Source organism: Mesoplodon bidens, assembly GCF_964165515.1.
Source record: "Mesoplodon bidens genome assembly, chromosome: 19".
In the NCBI taxonomy this organism is placed as follows: domain Eukaryota; kingdom Metazoa; phylum Chordata; class Mammalia; order Artiodactyla; family Ziphiidae; genus Mesoplodon; species Mesoplodon bidens.
In genome coordinates, this window is record NC_138179.1 from 16,782,581 (window position 1) to 16,802,886 (window position 20,306).

General features: G+C 45.2%; 1 protein-coding gene across 2 annotated transcripts in view; it reads left to right on the forward strand.

Annotated features, from left to right (window-relative positions):
• VPS53 (VPS53 subunit of GARP complex) overlaps window positions 1-20,306 on the forward strand; it is a 127,174-nt gene that overhangs the window by 83,584 nt on the left and 23,284 nt on the right. For both annotated transcript variants that reach the window (XM_081218221.1, XM_081218222.1), the window contains 4 exons: window positions 1,541-1,688; window positions 5,293-5,375; window positions 6,348-6,426; window positions 20,150-20,298. In XM_081218221.1, coding sequence (XP_081074347.1) covers window positions 1,541-1,688; window positions 5,293-5,375; window positions 6,348-6,426; window positions 20,150-20,298 — 459 coding nt within the window. The remainder of the gene's footprint in view (window positions 1-1,540; window positions 1,689-5,292; window positions 5,376-6,347; window positions 6,427-20,149; window positions 20,299-20,306) is intronic.

The following is a 20,306-nucleotide window of genomic DNA, read 5'->3' on the forward strand; positions in this document are numbered from 1 at the left end:
GTTGCTGTGTGTGGGCTTTTCTCTAGTTGCCGCGAGCGGGGGCTGCTCTTCATTGTGATGTGTGGGCTTCTCATTGCGGTGGCTTCTCTTGTTGTGAAGCACGGGCTCTAGGCACATGGGCTTCAGTAGTTGTGGCTTACCGGCTCTAGAGCACAGGCTCAGTAGTTGTGGCACACGGGCTTAGTTGCTCTGCGGCACGTGGGGTCTTCCCGGATCAGGGCTCGAACCTGTGTCTCCTGCATTGGCAGGCGGGTTCTTAACCACTGCGCCACCAGGGAAGCCCCATCAAGACACTTTTTTTTTTTTTTTTTTTTTTTTTTTTTTTTTTTTTTCTTTTTGCGGTATGCGGGCCTCTCACTGTTGTGGCCTCTCCCGTTGCGGAGCACAGGCTCCGGACGCGCAGGCCCAGCGGCCATGGCTCACGGGCCCAGCCGCTCCGCGGCATATGGGATCCTCCCAGACCGGGGCACGAACCCGTATCCCCTGCATCGGCAGGCGGACTCTCAACCACTGCGCCACCAGGGAGGCCCCATCAAGACACTTTTAATGATGCTATGATGTTCCCACATACAGAAGACCCTCAGCTAACTTCTGAGATTTCTTATTGATCATTCTCTTAATTGACCATTTATGTTGGGTTCACTATTTTGGTATTTTAAATAACATTCAGAAGAGCATCCTTGAACAGAAGTAGAACTACTGGGTCAAAGAGTCTGAACATTTTTTTAAGCTCCTGAAATATACCTCCAAAAAAGTTGTACAATTTAATGCTCCTAACCCGTAGTGGAAGAGACAGCCAGTGTCCTCACACCCTTATAAGTACTAGAAATTAAGATGTTTTCAAATCTTTGATTACCTAAGACTGGGAAGTTTAGGGGTGTGTGTGTGTGTGTGTGTGTGCTTTAAAGGAAAATTTTCTCTTATTTTTAAGGTAAATATCATTGAATTCTGTCTTCTTAAAAAATAGACTCTCACAGTTGAAATTTTATTTATAACTGCAGGAAGTTATTTTAAACACTGCTTTTTTATTTTTTGTGATCACATGATTAAATCAGTAGGAAGAGATGACAAGCTTTTTTGTTTCTTGAGGCAGTCAGGCCTTTGGCCAGGAACCATGTCTTAACATTCACTTCTGAACCCCTCCACAAGCACAAAGACAAGCGCCCATGCAGAATTTTCTTAACTGAGAGAAACCGTTGGGGAACCAGCTTTTGCACTGCACATGACTCTGAATGAGCTCTACAGATCAGGAAATTCCAAGCTAAGCAGAGAGGCCGCTCAGCAGAGCAGTCATTGTAGGTAATATGACTGATGACTGGCTCGGTGCTGGGATCATCTCTTCCTATTTCTGATGGTCAGAGAATTTAAACAAATGACAGTCAAGGTCAGGTCACTCGGAAAGGTCCTCATTGTGTGTGGATTTGTTTGGGCCACGTCCAGCCTCTCCTTCCCCCGTTTCTTTGTCTTACAACTTGCAGTTTCCGGGTCAGGAAGTAAGTGAGGAGTCCTGGCCTGACGAGTCCCTATGCCTTTTCCTCAGAACCACAAGCAGCGGCGGTGGGTTGACCATCAGCAGCCTCCTCAAGGAAAAGGAGGGCTCAGAAGTGGCCAAGTTCACCCTGGAGGAGCTCTCCCTCATCTGCAGCATCCTGAGCACTGCAGAGTACTGCTTGGCCACCACCCAGCAGGTGAGCCGCCCGGGCTGCCCTTGCGCCACCTCCTCCTTTTCCTGAGCCGCCTGGGCCACTTAGCTCAGTGGGTAAGAGTATGGGCCCCAACGAGGCCACACACAACCTTGGGCAGAACAGCTGGTCTCCCACAGGGGAAAACTCGAGGTCCAGCCAGGGGACGGCCCAGGCAGCCCCCTTGCAGAAGGACCTTGTTGAAAGGAGACTGGGCAAGAAAGTATGACTGGTCTCCTCCCCAGAGCTGTGCAAGCTACTCAAAGAGCATGACGTGCCCTCTTGAAAATAGGTCAGTAGCCCTGTCTCCCACGTGCTAAAAGCAGTTACAACAGTTACAATCGTAGTGGTGGTAGGCCCCAGCCTTAGGGGTGATGAGTCACAACCAGTGATTCCATTCTCAGGAGTGTTACCAGGCTCATTGAAAATCCTTTGGGCTTTTATGTGTCTCCTGAAATTTATGGAGCATTCTCAGTCTGAAGAAACAAATAACCATTGTTTGGATGCTGACGTTCAGGAACTGGGAAGCAGGAAAGGGTGATGTCTCTGCTGGAGCTCCCATTAGCAGAAGGAAGACCCAGAAGAATTTTCCATTCAGCCTTAGATGTGGGATTAGAAGTTCCTTTCCACATTTCCAACCCTGCCACCCCTTCCCTTTGGACTTCTGTGAGAGAATACATTTCCCTTTTAAGCCACCAAGTTTGTAGTAATTTGCTACGGCAGCCTTAGGAAACTAATTACAGGAGTCAGCTTGAATGAACTCTACTGGTCAAAGATGAGACATACAAGTATCAGTGAGAATATTACCTACAGTCGATTGAAAACATCAAATATGTTTAAATCCATTTGGTTATATGATTTTTAAAATTCATTTATCACTTTGGAAGATACTCAGAAACCACTGGTATGAATTGAATACTGGTAAATCAAGGAAAAGTTCTTATCCTGCCTTTCCTATCTGACTTGTACCTCAGGATGACCAAATCACTGACAGTGGGAAGTATATCTTTATAGCAGATTTTCAGATCATAAATGAAGAAGAAAAGATATTGAATTCAAATATCATTCTTTTATACCTCTTAATGGAATAATGGATCTGGGCATTGACCATCAATGGCTGCTGACATTACAAAAAGAGAGACAACCAAACATCATGTTATCTCCTGATGGAAGTACACAGCACTACCATGAAGGAGTTTTTTTTTTTTACTCTCTTTCTTTCTTTTTCTTTTTCTTTCTTTTTTTTTTTTTTTTTTTTTTGTTGGTGCTGTGTGACTTGTGGGATCTTCATTCCCCGACCATGGGTTGAACCCCGGCCACGGCAGTGAAAGCGCCGAGTCCTAACCACTGGACCGCCAGGGAATTCCCATGAAGGAGTTTTCGTTAAAAAAAGAAAAATCTGGGGCCTCCCTGGTGGCGCAGTGGTTGAGAGTCCGCCTGCCGATGCAGGGGATACGGGTTCGTGCCCCGGTCTGGGAGGATCCCATATGCCGCGGAGCGGCTGGGCCCGTGAGCCATGGCCGCTGGGCCTGCGCATCCGGAGCCTGTGCTCCGCAACGGGAGAGGCCACGGCAGTGAGAGGCCCGCATACCGCAAAAAGAAAAAAAAAAAAAAAAAAAAAAAAAAAAAAAGAAAAATCTGAATCTGATCAAGCTTTTACATCAAGCTACAATTTACAGGAAATACAAGGGATAGAGGAGCATGCTAATTCGTACCTTGTGGATACAATCAATGAGATCAAACTATGAGAAAATCTACAGGGCAAACAACCCAGTTTCCTTAAGAAAAAATCACAGGGGGTTGGAGGGGGGTTGCAAAAAGAAATGGAGGGAGAAACCAGAGAGACTTGAGAATCCAAGCAATGAAGAATTGAAAAATAATACTTAGAAAACAATGCCAATAATGTGTCAATATCGGTTCATTAATTGTAACACTTTTACGCTTAACACCTGCATGGGGTGTGCCATTCCCTCCTTCAAGAGATCTTTATGAAGCACTGATTATGTACCAGGCATTGTATTTGGTATTAATTCACAGAGGTGAACAGAGTAGACAAATTTCTTACTGTCATGGAACTTAGAACTAATAAAGGAGCCAGATAATAAATAAGTAAGGCAAGATGTAACCTCAATTTTATTCTAAGTACTAGGAAGGAAACATGTTGCAGTCCTAGTTAGGGAGTTGCCTACTGAGGTAGAGTAGTCAAGGAGGGCCTCCTGGAGGAGGTGATATTGAAGCAAAGACCTGAGGGGTGGGAAGGAGACTGCCAAGTGAGGACCTTGGAAGGGATGGGCAGTGGGGGGTGGGGTGGCAAAACAAAGGAGCTGGCTAGGACGGGGGAGCAGAGAGTGCTTCGGAGAGAGGAAGTTGGACGTGTAAAGGCCCTGAGGGGGAAAAGACCCCATGTCTTCCAGAACCTTAAGAGGTCGGTATAACTGAAGCCAGGCAGACAAGGGGGAAAGCAAGATGCGGACCCTGAAGCTAGACAGGACCCAAATCATAGTTAGAAGTTTGGATTTTATTTTCAGTGTTAACAGGGAAAGGCCGCTAGAGAGTTGAAGCCTTGAGAGCCTGCGCCGTAATTTTTCTCCTCAATCCCTTATAAACGTGTAGATTGTTTCCAGTTTTTCACTAATATAAACGACACCAGAATGTGAGCTTTATGAGAAGAGGATCTTATCTGTTTTTTCCACCAGCTAACTCCCTTATGCTATGACAGAACCTGGCACAGAATAGACTTTCAGTAAATATTGGTTGAATTCATGAATGCTGCAAAGAACCCATGCGCATCTCCATACCTTGTTCTCATTACTCATTGAAATATCTTTCTAGATGCGAAATCACCGGCCGAAAGAGTGTGTATATTTAAATGTTTGCCTTTTAAATAAATTGCCTTCCCAAAGGTTACATTAATTTACCCATTCCTAGGAGTCACTTTTAAATCTAAGACAAAACATTCATTATTCTTAGAGTTTCTGTAATAAATAGGTTTGGGGATGCTAGGTGAAGCAATTCCCGGGATGTTTTGAGGTATTTACAATTCCCAGTCAGTTGTATTTTTCTTCGAGGCTGCTGGAGTGTGGCCAGCGTTTCTCCCCGCTTGGCTGTAGGATGATGCAGGCAGAGACTGTGTTTCTTTTGTTTATTTTGGTATCTCTCAACACCTTAACGCGGTGGGTGGCCCAGCCCAGCGCTCAGGGAATACTTTACCTGATTTTATTGCGACCCACCACTGGAGGCTTCCAATATTGGTGGGTGAGCCGGCAGTTCCCGAGGCAGGGAGTATCCTAAAAATGGGGATCTGTTTAAATTGTCAGTGTGTCATGAGAACCAAGTACAGTGCAGGGCCAAGGGCACAGGCTCTGGAGGAAGTTTGATTCCCGGCCCTACCACTCACTGTCCTGGCTAGGGCATGCCTCCATCTTCTCATATATCAAAGGAGGATCATAATAGAATCTTCCTTACAGGGCAGTGAGAATTAAATGAGTCCATACACGAAAAGTGCCTGGAATTACACCGGAATCCTCACACTCAGTAAATGTTAAGTATTGTTACGTTGCTCCTTCCGATAAGCATTAAGCACTTTGTTCTCTCTGTTACTCTCTGACAGCTGGAAGAGAAACTCAAGGAGAAGGTCGACGTAAGCCTGACTGAACGAATCAATCTGACTGGAGAAATGGACACATTCAGCACGTATGTACTCGCGCGCCTGCTCGAGGCCCGCCTTTCCCCCTGCGCGGAGCAGCGTGTCTCAGGCCGTCAGCGTAGGTTACTACAGAACCTGAGAAGTTTCCAGGGCCTTCTGTTGGATCAGGATTATTTTCGCCACCAGCCACCAAGGAGCCTCAGAAGTTGGTGCAGCTGCCCCCCATCCTGCCTCCTCAAATACAATCATTTTTAGCTTATGGAGGCTTTATTGTTGCACTATCTAGAATAACAAGAGAGAAGAAATCCCCCCTTGGCCATCCCTGCAGGAAGGTCAGGTCCAGGGCCTCCTATCTGCCCCGCTAAATCTACAAAGGGCCAGCCCCACCTCCAGTGTTTCAAGGGTATAAAGGATGAGCAGCCTGATTTTAGCCACTGGGGGGCGGGGGAGGGCAAGTGTATTTGGGGTGGAAGCGTGCCTGTCCAGGGAGTTCAGCCTGTAAAGCCTTCTTGAAACAGTTATCGCCCTGGTGCTACCTGGCAGGATTTTGTCCTGGTCGTTAAATGAGATTTGGAAAAGCCCAGCTTCTGCTTCCACATCGGCCACTTACTGAGGAAAAGTCCAAATTCTCTTCTTCGGTCATTTTCTCTCAACATCCCCCCCCCCCCACCGCAAGATCTGATTTAAACATTTTGGGCAAACGGGCCCTTTTGGAGGAGGTAGCAAAGAGGAATTCTGGGTGTAGCAACTGGGGAGACGAGCCGTGGAATCTGGTGTCCTGACTGAGTAGGAACACATCCGGGTGAGACCAGGACACACAGCAAGAAGGAGGGCGGAGCCAAAACACTCCTCCTTGTCATGCATTCCTTTCTGAAACGAACCCCAAGCTTTTCTGAGGAAATGGTGCATCTAAGTTTTACACAGGTGCCTAAAACATTTGGAAGGGGCTGTGTCAGTCAGTCGTTCGTTCACAGGTCACTTTTGTAAGCTGTGCCCACAGCAGTGTGTTTGATTTGCAGCGTCATCTCCAGCAGCATTCAGCTGTTGGTTCAGGATCTCGATGCTGCCTGTGACCCCGCCCTGACAGCCATGAGCAAGGTAAGCTTTTAGGAAATGCTTGTAACTGAACGTCCAAGAGTGACCCCAGGTGGTTTCTCCCTGCCCTGCCTGTAGCTCCTGCAGGCTCTTCAGTGCTTAAAGCACCAGTTGGGAGGAGAACGGAGCCCTCCAGGAGTTTCCTAAAGCACTCAATTGATCTTGCACCTGAAGTCAATTGCCTGTCCTTTGAGAATGAGACAGGGAGCAGGTGTGTTTCCTAAGCCTGAAGGAGAGGTTGCTTTTTTTTTTTTTTAATCGTATTTATTTATTTATTTATTTGTTTTTGGCTGCGTTGGGTCTTCGTTGCCGCGTGCGGGCTTTCTCTAGTTGCAGCGAACGGGGGCTACTCTTCATTGCAGTGCGCGGGCTTCTCATTGCAGTGGCTTCTCTTGTCACGGAGCACGGGCTCTAGGCGCACGGGCTTCAGTAGTTGTGGCATGGGCTCAGTCGTCGTGCCTCAGGGGCTCAGTAGTTGTGGCTCACGGGCTCTAGAGCACAGGCTCAGTAGCTGTAGCTCACGGGCTTAGTTGTTCTGCAGCATGTGGGATCTTCCTGGACCAGGGCTCGAACCTCTGTCCCCTGCATTGGCAGGCGGATTCTTAACCACTGCGCCACCAGGGACGTCCGTGAGGTTGCCTTTGATCAGCACCTGACACGTGCCTAAAACCCTTCATGTGGCCTCACCAGAATAGCTGTTGTTGTGCTTATGGCAGTCACTTCGGACTCATTTTCATTCCTGCCCACTGAGAAGTTTTTCCGACTCTTTCTGCGCTCTCGTGCCGGTGCAGGATCATTTGATCAGGTTGCGGACCCTGGTTTTCTAATATCGTGGTGGCCCGTCAGTCAGCCCTCAGTCCCCAGGCCCCTCCTTTGGCGCTTATCACGTGCAGCTTCATGTTGCTCTTTGGCTTTTACGTTCCTGTGTCTTTTCTTCCTAAAAGAATATCAATTCCTTAAGTTCATGGACCACGTAGAATAGAGAAGACTCATACTTGTTGATTAATTAAGTTGGAGATAGGCAATTCTTCATTGATTTCTAAGCCAAATGACACGAAGTTGCCCACTCTTTGAACCTTCTAGAGCAGGGGTCGGCAGACTACAGCCAGTGAGCCAAATCTGGTCCGCTGCCACATAAAGTTTTATTGGAACACAGCCACGCTCATTCATTTATATATTATCTATGGCTGCTTTTGTGCTACAATGGCAGGATTAAGTAGTTGCAAATGAGACCAGATGACTCGCAAAGCCTAAGATATAAACAGTCTGGCCCTTTACAGAAAAAGTTTGCCAGTGCCTATTCTAGAATCGTAGACTCTTGGAGCATTCTTCCAAATTCTAGAGAAAGAACTTCTCTGGGGCATACTGACCAGTAGCGGAGTACGGTGGAAAGAACACTGGCTTCGGAATCAGACAGACTTAACTCTTCTCATTTTTCCTTTGGGCGTGTTAAGCAAGTAACAACCTCTCTGGGCCCAAGTTACCTCATCCGTATGTGAAATGCCAGGATCTGCCTTCCGAGGAGAGTGACTGGCCTGGTGCCAATAAACGTTAGTCCTCTTTCCCTCTTGTCAGGAGGAGTGGCCGTGTCACAAGGTTGTGTAAACACACATTTGCTGTGAATTTGCTTTTGTAGTAGATTGTAAATATTTAACAAAAATAGGGCTAAGAGCAAAACTTAAGCTTCGGAGTTTTATGACGCTCAGTGGGGAGTCCTGAGTAGCTGGTGTCACAGAGTTTCCATTCAAAAGGCCCTTCCTTTCACCAGTCAGATATGGGTGTGTATTTCCAGCATCCGAGTGTTTACAAGCAGAATACTCCAAGCAGGCAAACAGAGGCTCACTCATTTTCTGAAAGGAACGTGACTCTGAAGATTGGTTTTGTGGGTCCTGATTATCCCCTCGCCGCTGGGGGACGCTGCCTACGTCCTGAACACGATCTGTTCCGGCTGCCATCTCTCCTGCACGGCCACACACTTTCGATTGGAATGCCGCTGGTGAAAGAATTTTTACGCTTACCAAAGGAAGAGTGGATTCTTTTTCAGTAAAATAACAGTTGTTGGGGGTTTAACACTCCAGGTGTTGCTTATACGAAGTGTCAGTTCATTAGGTAGATTTCCCTCAAACTGCCCCCACCACCCACCTCTCCACCAGCCCCACACCAGCAAACACTAACAGAGACCGTACCTCCAGAATCTTTTGTTTACATCATAGGAAAACCACAGATGTGGGAAGGCAGCAGCTGGGAGGCCTTTACTCTTTGTCTGAGTCTTCTGGAGTTCTAGCAAAATGAAATCCATGTGATGAAAATGGCCAGATATAAACAAGCCAAGTGGTCACAAACTGATTAAACAAATACCCTCTGTTATTTGTGCCTGCCTTCTGGTCTGTGTAGTTTCTTCTAGGATTTTTAAAAACTTTTGTTTTGTGATAATGCTTATTCCTGTCTGTGATTCCATCATTTTTGCTGCTAGTTGAACAGTTCATTTCAGACTCTACCCAGCACAGTGCTGGGAGTCCCAAGGCTGGGAAAGATGTGGACCTTATTCCAAGGTGCTCAGATTCCAGAAAGTGTGGGGTAAGAGATGTGTGAGATGAGGGGGGTTAAGGTATGAGGAAATCAGTACCAGAAGTACAAAATACACCCTTCTCAAAGGAGGAGGGTTCAGGACTTCCCTGGCGGTCCGGTGGTTGGGACTCCGAGCTTCCACTGCAGCGTTCGATCCCTGGTTGGGGAACTAAGATCCCACATGCTGTGCTTGCATGCACGTGCAGCGTGGCCAAAACAAAACAAAACAAACAAATGAAAAAAGAGGAGGGTTCACATCCAGGTGGGGAAGCAAAGAAAGCCTTCTTAAGGAAGTGGCATTTGGAATAGACCACCAAGGATGATAAAGATTTGAACAAATTTGTGATTAGGAGGGCATTCTGAACTGAGTGACAATATGAACAAAGGTTTATAAAGTTAGGAAAGCTCAGAACTTTGTCAGAATGGCCAATCTCCTTACACATCTTCGGACTTCCACAGAGAACTCTGTATGTGCTTGCACCTACATAGTCAAGACTGGAAACAGGGCTGCCCTTAAGGAGTTTCTATTCTGGTGGGGCAAAAACTTCGAATGATTGATGCTGTAAATAAATGTATTTTATAAATGGTGAGAAAACGAGCACTGGGCTCGCCAAAGCGGAGTGGTGTCATTAGATGATTCTGAGTTGAGGGAGGGAGGCTTCTTTGGCAAGATGGATTGAGCCAAGAAACTGAGTTATGTCATCCTCCTGCGAGGAGACTTCATTCTCATTGAAGGCACCCCACGATCTCCTTGGTTAGCATACTGGGCTTTCATGCTTTGTCCCTTCACTACCTTGTTGGTCCTGCCACTCCTGTGTGTATAACTGTACTCCAGCCTCCGAGCCACTTTTCTTTCTCTGAATGCATTACTTTTTTTGTGGCTTCCACACCTTTTCTCATTCTGTTCTTTCTGCCTAGAATTCTCTTTCCACCCTTGTCTGCCCAATTAGCTCACCCTTTAAAATCCAGTTCAAATGTGTGCCTCCTTTCAGAAAATTGAGGTATAATTCACATACCATAAAATTCATCCTTTTACAATGTATAATTCAGTGGAACCACTACCACTGTCTAATTCCAGGACATCTTCATCACACGAAAAAGAAACCCCATACCCATTAGCAGTTACTCCCCATTTCCCTGACAGTCACTAATCTACTTTCTGTCTCTAAGGATTTGCCTATTACGGACATTTCACATAAATAGAATCAGACAGTATGTGGCCTTTTGTGACTGGATTTCTTCACTTTGCCTAATGTTTTCAATGTTTGTCTATGGGGTAGCATGTATCAGTACTTCACTCCTTTCTATGGCTGAATAATACTCCCTTGTATATGGTTAAACCACATTTGGTTTATTCACTGATCAGTCAGTGGACATTTGGATTGAGTCCACTCTTTAACTGTTATGAATAATGCTATGAATATTCATGTACATGTTTCTGTGTGAATACGTTTTCAATTCTCTTGTATACATACCTAGGAGTAGAACTGCTGGGTCATCTGGTAGCTCTACATGTAACGTTTGAGGAACTGCCAAACAGTTTTCCACAGCAGCTGCACCATTTTACATTCCTACCAGCAATGAGTGAAGGTTCTCATTTTTCTATATCTACACTCATCAACACTTAAAAAAAAATCATAGCCATTCTAGTGGGTGTGAAGTGGTATCTCATTGTGGTTTCAACTTGTATTTGCATTTCCCTGATGACTAACACGTTGAGCAACTTCTCATGTGCTTATTGGACACCTGTGTATCTTCTTTGAAAAAATGTCAGTTCAACTCCTTTGCCCATTTTAAAATTGGATTGTCTTTCTATTGTTGAGTTGTGAAAGTTCTTTTTTTTTTTTTTTTTTTTTTTGCGGTACGCGGGCCTCTCACCCTTGTGGTCTCTCCCGTTGCGGAGCACAGGCTCTGGACGCGCAGGCTCAGCAGCCATGGCTCATGGGCCCAGCCGCTCCGCGGCATGTGGGATCCTCCCGGACCAGGGCACAAATCTGTGTACCCTGCATTAACAGGCGGACTCTCCACCACTGCGCCACCAGGGAAGCCCTGAAAGTTCTTTTTATAGTCTGGATACTAGACTCCGTGTCAGATAAATGAATTGCAGATATTTTCTCCTTTTCCATGTGTTGTCTTTTTACTTTCTTTATCATGTGCATTGAAGCACTGAAGTTTTAAATTTTGATGAAGTCCAATTTTTGTATTTTTTCTTTTGGTGCTTGTGCTTTTGGTGTTACACCTGTGATACCATTACCTAATCCAAAATTATGAAGATTTACATCTGTATTTTCTTCTAAGTATTTTATAGTTTTAGCTCTTACATTTAGGCCTTCAATCCATTTTGAGTTAATTTTTGTATATGGTGTGAAGTAAGGATTCAGTTTCATTCCTTTGCATGTAGATGTCCAACGGTCCCGGTACCATTTGTTGAAAAGACTATTTATTCTTTACCCATTGGGTGGTCTTGAGACTCTTGTCAAAAGTCAGTTGACCATAAGGACATGGGTTTATTTCTGGACTCTCAATTCTGTTCCATTGATCTGTATGTCTTTCCTCATGCCAGTACCACACTGTTCTGATTATTATAGATTTGTAGTAAGCTTTAAAATCAGGAAGTATGAGTCTTCCAGTTTTGTTCTTTTTCAAGATTGTTCTGGCTATTTTGAGTCTTTTGCAATGTCACCATTTTTTGTCTCATCCAGAGTGTTTTTCTCCCTCAAGACACCACGGCACCTATACTAACTCTCTACTTCGTTGTACAATTATTTTTATATCTGTGTCCCACCCCTGTTAAGCTTTGAACAACTCACGGGCTGTGTCTTACTCATTTTTTGATCTCCACAGCACAGCACAGTTCTTGTTTAACTGTAGTACTCCGTGAATGACTTTGAAAGTAAAAAAGACAGGAAGAACAAAAGTTTGTAGACACCCATGTGACCAAAGAATGGTGACAAAGTGAGATATAGGTAGTAACTCTCCTGAACAGATTTAGCTGGGTAGAGCTGGTAGACATAGGTTAGGAAACTTGGGCTGTATTGGAAACGGCGGGATTGTAGACTCCCGGAAGCCTCCAGGCGCATCCAGGTGCTGATGAGGATGATGTGGTGCTCCTGGATGGTACTTAAATAGCAGGGCTTCTTTCTTCAACAAGTAGCATCCTGGAGCTGATTGAAGAAAAGTCAGAAATAGGAAATGCCCACATCTAGCTATTAGCTTCCCAGCTGTGGGCAAGAGCCCTGCTGCTGGAAAAGGAGAGGAAAACACAGAGGGGCAAAGTTTGGTAGAAAATCCACAGGAATGTTTTTAAACAGGCCAGGCCCACATGGAGGAAGTGAAATATGAGGAGAGTTTAGTGGTTTCTCTGAAACTGTAACCTAGAGATTACAGTAGTGTTGATGGTAAGTTATGTCAAAATTACCTTTCAGACTAGTTTCCCCTCCTATATTGCATTATTCTCTTAGATGAGCTCTGTGAGACGATAGCAAGTTGTTATCTACGGAGCGCGCTTACCAGGAATCAGCACCCAAAGGCATTATCTCCTTTAATTCTGACAAATATGTAAGGTACCTGTGTTAGTTCCTTCTCTCTTTCACAGATAAGGGAACCAAAACTCAGGGAAGTTAGGTCGCTTGTCAGATCTCTTAGATAACACGTGGCAGAGCCAGGGCTCAGGTCTCCCCTCTGTGCAGGATTGCACCGCACCGCACCGCACTTACGGAGTAAGAGTTAGTGTTTTTGGCACACGTGGAAACTGAGGCAAAAATGAGCTTAAGTAACTTGTCTAAAAGTGGGGAAATGATGACAGTGTGTGCCCGGTACTGCTGGGTTCACACGAGTGTGCATTCATGCTCACTTTGACTATGAGCTCTTCAAGCATTTACAAGCGTCCTGTTAGGTATTGGTCTCGAGCATTTCTCAGTCTGACACTGTGACTTTCCTACAGGGGAGAAATCGGGTGGAGCAGCCAACCCCAGTAGTGCAGTCTGCTCTGCACGTTTCTCCCTAAAACGAATGAATTGTCATTCTGGGGGGTGTGTTGCTTGGTTTTCTTTTTCATAAAAAAAGCCATATAGCTTCATAACAGTGAAGCCAAAAATAAAACCAGGTCTCCTGATTCTTGAAAAAGAAGTTGTTTGGAGTGCTTTGGTGGAAATGTGAAGAGTTCTGTCTTTTAAATGTAAATTCTGTGAATTCTTAGGAATTAGTATGTCTGCTTATGGCCTTATGTAGGATTTTTTTTTTTAACAAGTAGGATTTTTTAAAAAGAATCTGTGGCTTCCTTCAAAGGTCCTGTGGTCCTCTCCTCGCTCTGTCCTTTTTCCTAGGGCTACTCACATCACTCGATTTAAAGAATCTAAGTCTCTGTCCAAAATCAAACAAACTTCGCTTTTTGCCCATTAATGGTAGTTTTAAGAAAAAAAAAAAAAAACAAATTAAATTTCCTTACAGTCTGGCATGTAATTTCTATTAGGTTTCAAGATCATGAACATGTACTAATTTAGGAGGCCGCCTTACTATCCCCCAAAGACATTTCAAAATAGCTAGAACAGTCCTCAAATCTGTTCTCATTTCCCTCTGTCATTAAAATGTAGATCTGTTTCAGGAGGCCCACAGAGCTCCATGGTTAAGAAATCCTCAATTTCGGGCTTCCCTGGTGGCGCAGTGGTTGAGAGTCCGCCTGCCGATGCAGGGGACACGGGTTCGTTCTCCGGTCTGGGAAGATACCACATGCCGCGGAGCGGCTGGGCCCGTGAGCCATGGCCGCTGAGCCTGCGCGTCCGGAGCCTGTGCTCCGCAATGGGAGAGGCCACAGCAGTGAGAAGCCCGCGTACGGCAAAAAAAAAAAAAAGAAAAAAGAAATCCTCAATTTCATGTACCACCTATAATCAAAGCACATCTTTCTTTCTTCGTAAAAGAGATTTTTTTTCATTATGACCAAAACAAATTACCTTCGTTACAGAAAATTACAGATTTTTAAAAAGAAGAAAATTTAAATCACCCATAATTCCGATTAATAGACATATTTCAGTCTTTCTTTCTATGCATATATTTTTAAATGAAATAAGTTTATACTTTAGTTACTATGTAACCTGTTTTTCTCATTTAGCAGGTTTTAGTAGTTTTCTGTGTCATTTGATCTAGAGCTATGATATTTTTAGTGATTACATAGTATCCCATAGTACAGAGTATTTACTGTTAAAATCATAACAATAGTTAACATTTACCATGGAATTAATACATGCCAGGTACTATGTTATGAGCATTTGTTGCGCTGCCTTTCAGTAACTGTATAGATTATACACATTATCATCATCCCAATTCTATGTCTGAGAAAACTGAGGCTCAAGAGAGTTTGGTCACTTGCCCAAGTCACTCACTTAGCAAGTTGCACAGACAGTATTAGAACTCAAGACTGGTGACTCCAGATTCCTTCATCCTAAGTACTATCATCTATTGCCCTTGAAATGCATGTGATCATTTCACTTTTGATGGATTTTTGGCTATTTCCAATTTTTCACATTTATAAACAGTATGACAGTGGACAAGTTCGTGTATGTGGTATGTTTTCTGAGCCTTCATAATTATTAACTTCAGATTAACTGCCGTAAAGGAAATTGCAGAGATCTAAAGCTATGTAAAATGCTAAGATTTTTTGATAGATATTTTAAAATTGCCTTTAAGAAAGGTTATACAGGGGGCTTCCCTGGTGGCGCAGCGGTTAAGAATCCGTCTGCCAATGCAGGGGACACGGGTTCAAGCCCTGGTCTGGGAAGATCCCACCTGCCGCAGAGCAACTAAGCCCGTGCACCACAACTACTGTACCTGCACTCTAGAGCCCGCGAGCCACAACTACTGAGCCCGCGTGCCACAACTAGTGAAGCTTGTGTGCCTACAGCCTGTGCTCCGAAACAAAGAGAAGCCACGGCAATGAGAAGGCCGCGCACTGCAACGAAGAGTAGCCCCCCCACAGTGCAACCAGAGAAAGCCCATGTGCAGCAAGGAAGACCTAATGCAGCCAAAAATAAAATAAATAAATTTTTTTTTAAAAAGAAAAGTTATACAAATTCACCTTCCCATTGGCCCAGCAGTGAATGGGAAAAAAAAATCTACAGCCATGTTATCTTCTTTTAATATTTATTTATTTTGTTATTTTGGCTGCTCCGGGTCTTAGTTGTGGCACGTGGGATCTTTGTTGCGGCATGCATGCGGGGTCTAGTTCCCCTATCAGGGATCAAACCCGGGCCCCCTGCATTGGGAGCATGCAGTCTTACCCACTGGACCACCAGGGAAGTCCCTATATCTATATATCTTCTTAGAGCCTTTTTTGCTCCACTTTCTGTCCTGGGTCTTCTTGGTTTTCCTCCTGGAGTTAAGGAACGTGTATCCCTGAGCAAAGAGGGGATGCACCTCTGCACCACCATCACCACCACTACATCATCTACTGTGGACAAGCTCATTCTGTACATAGATTTTGCTTGCCCCCCAGATCCCTCAGCGAATTTCAAGTTCATTTCAGGTGGTAACACTTCTTTTGGAAAGCAACGTGGTAAAGTGGAAAGAACATGGACTTTGGAGTTAGTCAGACCAATATCTAGATCTCAGCCATTCGGACTTACCAGTTGTGCTTCATTAGACCAGTCACTTATTGTCCGCAAGCCTGTCTTATCATCTATAAAGCAGGAGTAAGAATACCTTCTTCGCTGCATAATCATAAGCAGTAGGTTCACAGGAAAATGTCAGTCATCGTGCTTGGCGCACAGTAGGTGCTCGATAGATGTTCCCTCCTCTTTTTTATTCCCCCCACAGTACTTGGTTCAGTGCTGTACATGGGGAAGGTGCCTAGAAACATAGCACACGCTTGTTCTATGAGTAAAAGTAGCCCCGACAGACATGAGAGTGTGCGCATGTGCACGTGTGCATGCCTGGGGCCAATGGCCCAGCAGCCTAAACTGTAGCACTAGACTCTGATTACCTGCAGTGTTCCCAGACTCCACATGTCTGAGTCCGTGCTCTGTATAGCTCTAGTCCCGTGATCAAGATGAGTACTTGGGAATTTGAATTCTCACTTAAGGAAAATCAGTTTCTTAGGAGACCCCTTTGTAAGTTTTACATAGCCGTGGAGAAACACAAGTTCCATAGTAAGCTAGTGTGGAGCCCTGTCCTCTGATCAGTGGATGGGTCAGAATTCTCTGCTCCTGTGGATTCTCGCCAGGAAGAATGAGCATCTCCCTGACCCTCCCTGTGAGGTGCAGCCACACACTCCTCCCCAGGTGGCAGAAGCCACGGGCGCTGGCGACACCCCAGGCCTCACAACCTCTCCCTGAGGCCAAGTGCGGGGTCCCACAGGCTCTGGCATTGTCATCTTGATCCTTTCCTTGCTTGCTGTTTCTGTCACCCCTACATCTGAGTTACTGCTTCCTTTGCAAACTGTTTTTCTTGTTTATATAGCACCAGTGGTATTCAACCCCACCCCACCTTCTAAACAAAAAGTGCAGAAGGAAAAACTTGAAGTATGGAGGGGTAAATTTTAAAGGTCAGATGCAAAGTTCATCTGAAAAAGTTGGAGTCTTATTTCAACTGATGGCTTTTCAGGATGTTTGTTCTTCCAGTGCAAGCTACTGTTTGTGTCTGTTTTTGAAAGAGAACTTTGCTTGATCCCCGTGTATTTCATTAGCTTCTCCGTGAGACACCAGGCTCCCCTTGAACTAGGGCCAGTTGAGTGCTTTTTTCTTTTTCTTTGTTTCCTTTGTTTTCAATCATTTTTTAACAAGTGTCTAAGAAGTGGCCTCGTATAGTGCTTGGGCTTTAGATGGACCCGGGCTGCCTCCACTCTGCTGTTGACTAGCTGTGTGACTTTGAGCAGGTGACCTCTCCTCTTTGAGCTTTTTGAGTCTCCTCGTCAATAAGACCGCTGTGAGTAAGATCATGTCTGAATAGTAATGAGATGATGTATGCAAAGTGCCAGGCCAAGCAACCTGCACACGGTAGGCCCTGACGTAGGTATATTGGGTCATTCAAGTTACAACCCAAACCCTAAGTCATTGGGATGGGTGATGGCAAAGCATCCATCCTAGGCAGTGGCTGGACAGCATCACCGCTGACTATATTTTGTTCATTTTTTAGAAAACAGTCCAAGCAATGTCAACTTTCATTGTTTTCCAGTACTTTAAATTCTTTTCTTACTTCATAAAGCTGACTTAAATTTAAACTTGCGAATCTACTTGACTTTTGCCAATACTTCCTTTAACTTGACCGGGTGGAGTCCTAACTGGCTTAAGTATTAAGGCAAATCCAATCTTTCCACACCGATTCCCAGTGTGGGCATGTATTGACTGTGGCCAGTGGTGATCAAGAGGAGATAGATCTCCAGCGGGAACTTGAACTCTCATGCCGCACACTCCGTCTTGCCCCGGAGCTGCTTTGGAACCGATGACAGGACATGTCACCACCTCCCTCTGTGGTCATCTTCTGTCGATGGAGAACCGTCGTGCGTAGATAATTGTTTACGAACTTTTTGAGCTGTTGAAACATAAACTGCTGCCGACTTGGAAAACAGTGGTCATTACTATGGACGAGCTTTGCGTCGGGTGGAGGGTGGTGCGTCCCGCTCTCTACCCAGTTGACTGTGCCGTCCCGGGTCCTGCTGCTCCGGAGCCACTGCCGAGCTGGGAGCAGAAGATGAAGCGTAGGTGCTAACAGCACCTGCCAGTTCTGGCCTCAACCCTGTGTGCTCATTTAAAACCCCCTAGGATGTTCCTTGTTTGGATGGGTCACATCTCTAAAATCCGATGGGAAAAGAAGCCTCTTGAATAAAATAGAAGAAAAAGGGGAAAACATTACACATAGCCAAAGAATTAGAATATAAAGTCAGTTCATATTAGGCTTTTCTACCGTCTCTCCATTCTTCATTTTTATTTTATTTATTTATTTTTTTAAAGATGATGTTGGGGGTAGGAGTTTATTAATTAATTTATTTATTTTTGCTGTGTTGTGTCTTCGTTTCTGTGTAAGGGCTTTCTCTAGTTGTGGCAAGCAGGGGTCACTCTTCATCGCAGTGTGCGGGCCTCTCACTATCGCGGCCTCTCTTGTTGCAGAGCACAGGCTCAGTAGTTGTGGCTCATGGGCCTAGTTGCTCCGCGGCATGTGGGATCCTCCCAGACCAGGGCTCGAACCCGTGTCCCCTGCATTAGCAGGCAGATTCTCAACCACTGCGCCACCAGGGAAGCCCCTTCATTTTTATTTTTTTCCCAGTAGAAGAATTAGAGACCCTTTTCTTTCTGGAGCCTCACTATGAAAGCTTGCGTAAGACTTCATGTGCCTGGGCCTTGGTTTTCTTATCTGTAAAATGAAGGCGGAGGTGCCTTCCTGCTTTGCCATGGCTCTGTGCTTGCACAGACTGAAAGCTTTCAGGATATAAATATCTGCTGACTTGAAGAAACATTAGGGTAAAACATAGAGTCATTTGAGCTTCCCAGGAGCTAGGGCATCATCCATGTACAATATGATTCTTTTAAACAAGTTCTCTCAGGATCGAATTTTTCCTTTCCCCAAGAGCTCTATAAAAATAGTATTTTCTTGCCAGAGACATCAAGGCCTCAGAACTACTGCCCTCGTTCCGTGAACGTGTTACATGGTTTGTGTTCGGCTTAGGGTCTTTCTATCAGATAGCCCTGCTCCGTTCTGAGAGGCTGACTCAGCAGAGCCCCAGTGCGGGGCGGGCTGGGAGCTGGTAAGACCTCCCTTCTCCCGTGTGTAGCCGAGGCGGGAGCAGTGTCACACCACTGCTTCTTTCTCCATTTTACTATACATGCTTTCAGAGTATTTTCCCTAGTTCTCCTCAGGTTGTGAGAACTTAAGCCCAGCAGGTCTCTCGTTTTGTTCATGGCCTGGTCAGGGGCCACACAGGGCTTCTCAGTGATGCCCATCTCCCCCACACCTGCCATCCACACAGTCCCTGCCCGGTTCCCCATGGCACTGTCTTAACCTCTGACCTGCCCCTCGTGTTTGCCAGAGATCCTCTTTCTTTCCCCTTGATTGGAATCGCACATAACCCCAAAGGCTCTAGGAGTAAGCGTCTAATATTTGATTATGGAAATTTTCAATTATATACAAAAGTAGAGAAAACAGAAAAGTAGAAGAAATAAGTTACCAAAAAGCAGAGAAAATAAGCTACAAGGATATAATGTACAACACAGGGGATATAGCCAATATTTTATAATAACTATAAATGGAGCATCACCTTGCAAAACTGTGAATCACTCAGAAACCAACACAACACTGTAAATCAACTATACTTCAATTTTTAGAAGTTGTGAGTTGCTATATTGTACACCTATAACTTACATAATATTGTACAGCAACTATACTTCAAAAAAAATAGAGAAAACAGTATAATGAACTTCATGTACCCGTCACCCAGCTTCTCTAATGTTGTTTCATCTGCTCCTCCCAGCACTAGATTATTTTGAAGCAAGTCTCACACGTCAAATCATTTCTAGTTTCCTTTAAAAAAAAAAAAAAAAAATCTCCAATTCGGGACTTCCCCAGCGGTCCAGTGGTTAAGACTCAGCCTTCCAATGCAGAGGGTGCGGGTTCAATCCCTGGCCGAGGAACTAAGGTCCCACATGCTGCAGGGTACGGCAAAAAAAAAAAAAAAAAAAAAAAAATCCCCAACTCCTCCCCATGTACCTGAGAGAAGGGCACTCCAGGTTTCCTTTCGTGTGGCCCAGCCGCCTCTTGGGTTTCGCAAGCTGCCAGCCTGGTCAGAAGTAGACATCCCTCCCCTGGCCACCCACAGCCCCTTTCAGGTGGAGCAGCTCGTTGAAGAATACGATCCAATTCATCTGCCTGATGAGGGTTCCTTTAGAAAGAAGATGGCACTTAGATGAGGAGGGAAGGCCGTTTCAAGCCTGAGAGGGACAGGGTAGGAAAAGGTACCTGATGCACACTTCACTGTCAGGGAAAAGGTGGACTTACTTGTTTCTATTCATGATTAGCTCCTACAGACAGGGAGAGACAAACCCCCCAAGACAAATCAGCCTCTGTGACAGCAAGTCACGGACTCATGTCCACCACCCCTGCCCCTTCCTTGCTAACAGGTAAGGCTGTCCTCCAGCAGAGGATCTAAAGGCTTGTCCTGCCCTGTCTCCATTTTCAGATGCAGTGGCAGAATGTGGAGCATGTTGGTGACCAGAGCCCCTACGTCACCTCTGTCATTCTTCACATTAAACAGAACGTCCCCATCATCCGTGACAACCTGGCTTCCACGCGGAAATACTTCACGCAGTTCTGCATTAAATTTGCAAAGTAAGTCC